Below are 2,500 nucleotides of genomic sequence, written 5' to 3' on the forward strand. Positions count from 1 at the left end.
CATCACTTACACTGGATTAGTCACATCTGTATAGCAGTGTCATGTTTCTTATTGTACATTTTACAGTCTTTTAAACCGTTTAATTCAGGGTAAACATTACATTTAGCCCTAGACTCTTGGAGCCCAGCTCCATATATAATTCATAAGGAACTGTAATGTAAGGCTGTGAAACAAAAGTACAGTTACAGAATCACACTTCACAGATGGACAGGGTGTTAAAGCTATAGTTCAGCTAAACATGAACATGTGCTGTAAATCTGCTCATCCTCAGTCTTCTCTCCTGATTCACACCAGAACACTGACTCACTGGAGGAAGAGTTATTATGGATTATGGACTCTATGGTATTTTCATTAAAACCATCTTAATGCTGGATTTGTTTCAGCTTTTGTCTTCTCCAGATGTTAACTGATGGACTGGAGTGCTGTGGATTATTGTGATGTTTTTATCAGCTGTTTGGACTCTCATTCTGACGGCACCCATTCACTGCAGAGCATCCATTGCTGAGACACTGATGCAGTGCTACATTTCTCCAAACCTGATGAAGAGAAACACTCATCTCGGATGAACACACTTTCAGCTCATGTTCATGTTTGGCTCGTTCGCTCACAGACTCTCGTGTGTCTTTCTCTGTGTCTGTGTCTGATAGCAGCCAGAGTCCTGGAGCCGCGGTTCCACCTGGATCTGGAGCGTAACGAGCCCTGGTCCTCCTCCGGCTCCTCTAACAGACTCTCGCCGCTGGTGTCCGATCCGTCCGAGAGCAGCGGTGAGGAAGACGTGTCTGGTGCTGTTCAGCAGAGGCTGGCGGGGTCTCCTCGCAGAGGTCTGCAGAAGTACGTGTCCCGCTTCGACGACGCCATGAAGCTGCGAGGACAGCTGTCCGCTGAGAAGACGGCTCAGGACGGCGGCGGCGAGGAGCTGGACTCATTCTGTGTCTTCCGGCTCGTCTGCAGCGTCGCTCTGGCTGTCTTCGTGCGCATCTTCGTCTGCCAGTATCTGGTGAGTGCTGCGCAGACGCAGGCGTGGGATTCTGCTCCAGAGCTCAGCTTAACTCCGTCTCTTGTGTTTCTGCAGTCCGTCTTCGCACCGTTCCTCACTCTGGAGCTGGGCTTCATGGGATTGCACAAATACTTCCCCAAGGTTTGTCTCTGTTTTGACTCTGATAAAGTAAGTGAAACTGAAAAACACTTTCCACAGATTCCAGATGATGGTGAATATCGTGCAACACAGTATTTGTCGAGCATGTTTTCTCACGGTGAACTGATTGTGAGCTGTATATGTGTGACAGTCTGATGCATATCATTAACGCAGATTTGATTTTTGAAGCTTCTTGTCTTTTGATGGTGTCACAGTTAACCAAGGGCTCCACACATTTACAGTCTCCGAATTGAACACAAAATCAAGCAAACTTCAGTATTCGGAGAGGTTTGCAATTTGTGATCACAGAAATTAGGGCAAATTATGTGCAGCAGTTTGCATTTTATAATGAATTTTGGTTGAATATTTGCTCATTAGTTAAAACTAAAAAAAATGTTATTTCTTGAAATAAGGTAAGCATTAACTGAAATAAATTTAAATATAAAAAAAAAAAAACTTTAACTTTATTTCGGCCAGTTGCCAAGGAAACATTTCTCATTTTCATTTAGCTTAACTTAAAGTACTTCAAGTAAAAATAACTAAAACTGAAAAAAATTAAAACTATATAATTACTAAAACTTTAACTACAATTAAAATGGAAACTATAAAAACGAATTCAAACTTAATATTAATAAAAACTATAACATTATCTCAATGATACTAAAATACTGCATTATAAAGCCCGATTTTACCTGTAAATTAGATTTAAATAAATACGTTATCTTTATATGCATTTGTTGTTAAATGAGTTGATTACATCACTGATAAAGCCATTTTAAATTGCTAAACAAAATGCCAAAACGGTATTATAACAGTACAATGATGGAACTAAAACATGAGATGGTTTAAAAGATTTAAAATGAACAGTCTACAGTATAATCAGTGACAATGTGCAAGATATTGTGTTCAGCAGAGCAGAATTATGAGCATTTCTATGCTGCTTTGTGCATTAGAGACCAGGATCAACATTTCAGAAATGATGCACTAATTACACGAGAACATGAGGATTCAATCTCTTTGTGTTGTGAAGATCAGATCAGAAGGGGTGAGGGATCCTGATGTCCAGGGCAGTGTTTCTGAGAGCTTCTCTGTAGAGTCAGTGTTCAGTGACAATGTGCAAGATATTGTGTTCAGCAGAGCAGAATTATGAGCATTTCTATGCTGCTTTGTGCATTAGAGACCAGGATCAACATTTCAGAAATGATGCACTAATTACACGAGAACATGAGGATTCAATCTCTGTGTTGTGAAGATCAGATCAGAAGGGGTGAGGGACCCTGATGTCCAGGGCAGTGTTTCTGAGAGCTTCTCTGTAGAGTCAGTGCTTCTGTGTTTCTGTCTTCAGGTGGAGAAGAAGAGCCAGAG

General features: G+C 41.0%; 1 protein-coding gene across 2 annotated transcripts in view; it reads left to right on the top strand.

The window, feature by feature from the left end:
• LOC107571613 (calcium signal-modulating cyclophilin ligand-like) overlaps positions 1 to 2,500 on the top strand; it is a 6,960-nt gene that overhangs the window by 3,992 nt on the left and 468 nt on the right. The window contains exons 2-4 of one of the 2 annotated variants that reach the window (XM_016257942.1): positions 648 to 997; positions 1,073 to 1,138; positions 2,481 to 2,500. The exon at positions 2,481 to 2,500 is cut by the window's right edge and continues 468 nt beyond it. In XM_016257942.1, coding sequence (XP_016113428.1) covers positions 648 to 997; positions 1,073 to 1,138; positions 2,481 to 2,500 — 436 coding nt within the window. The remainder of the gene's footprint in view (positions 1 to 647; positions 998 to 1,072; positions 1,139 to 2,480) is intronic. The other variant, XM_016257943.1, reaches the window with a different exon arrangement.

This window comes from Sinocyclocheilus grahami, unplaced genomic scaffold (genome assembly GCF_001515645.1).
Source record: "Sinocyclocheilus grahami isolate Dianchi unplaced genomic scaffold, SAMN03320097.WGS_v1.1 scaffold1621.1, whole genome shotgun sequence".
Taxonomy (NCBI): Eukaryota; Metazoa; Chordata; class Actinopteri; order Cypriniformes; family Cyprinidae; genus Sinocyclocheilus; species Sinocyclocheilus grahami.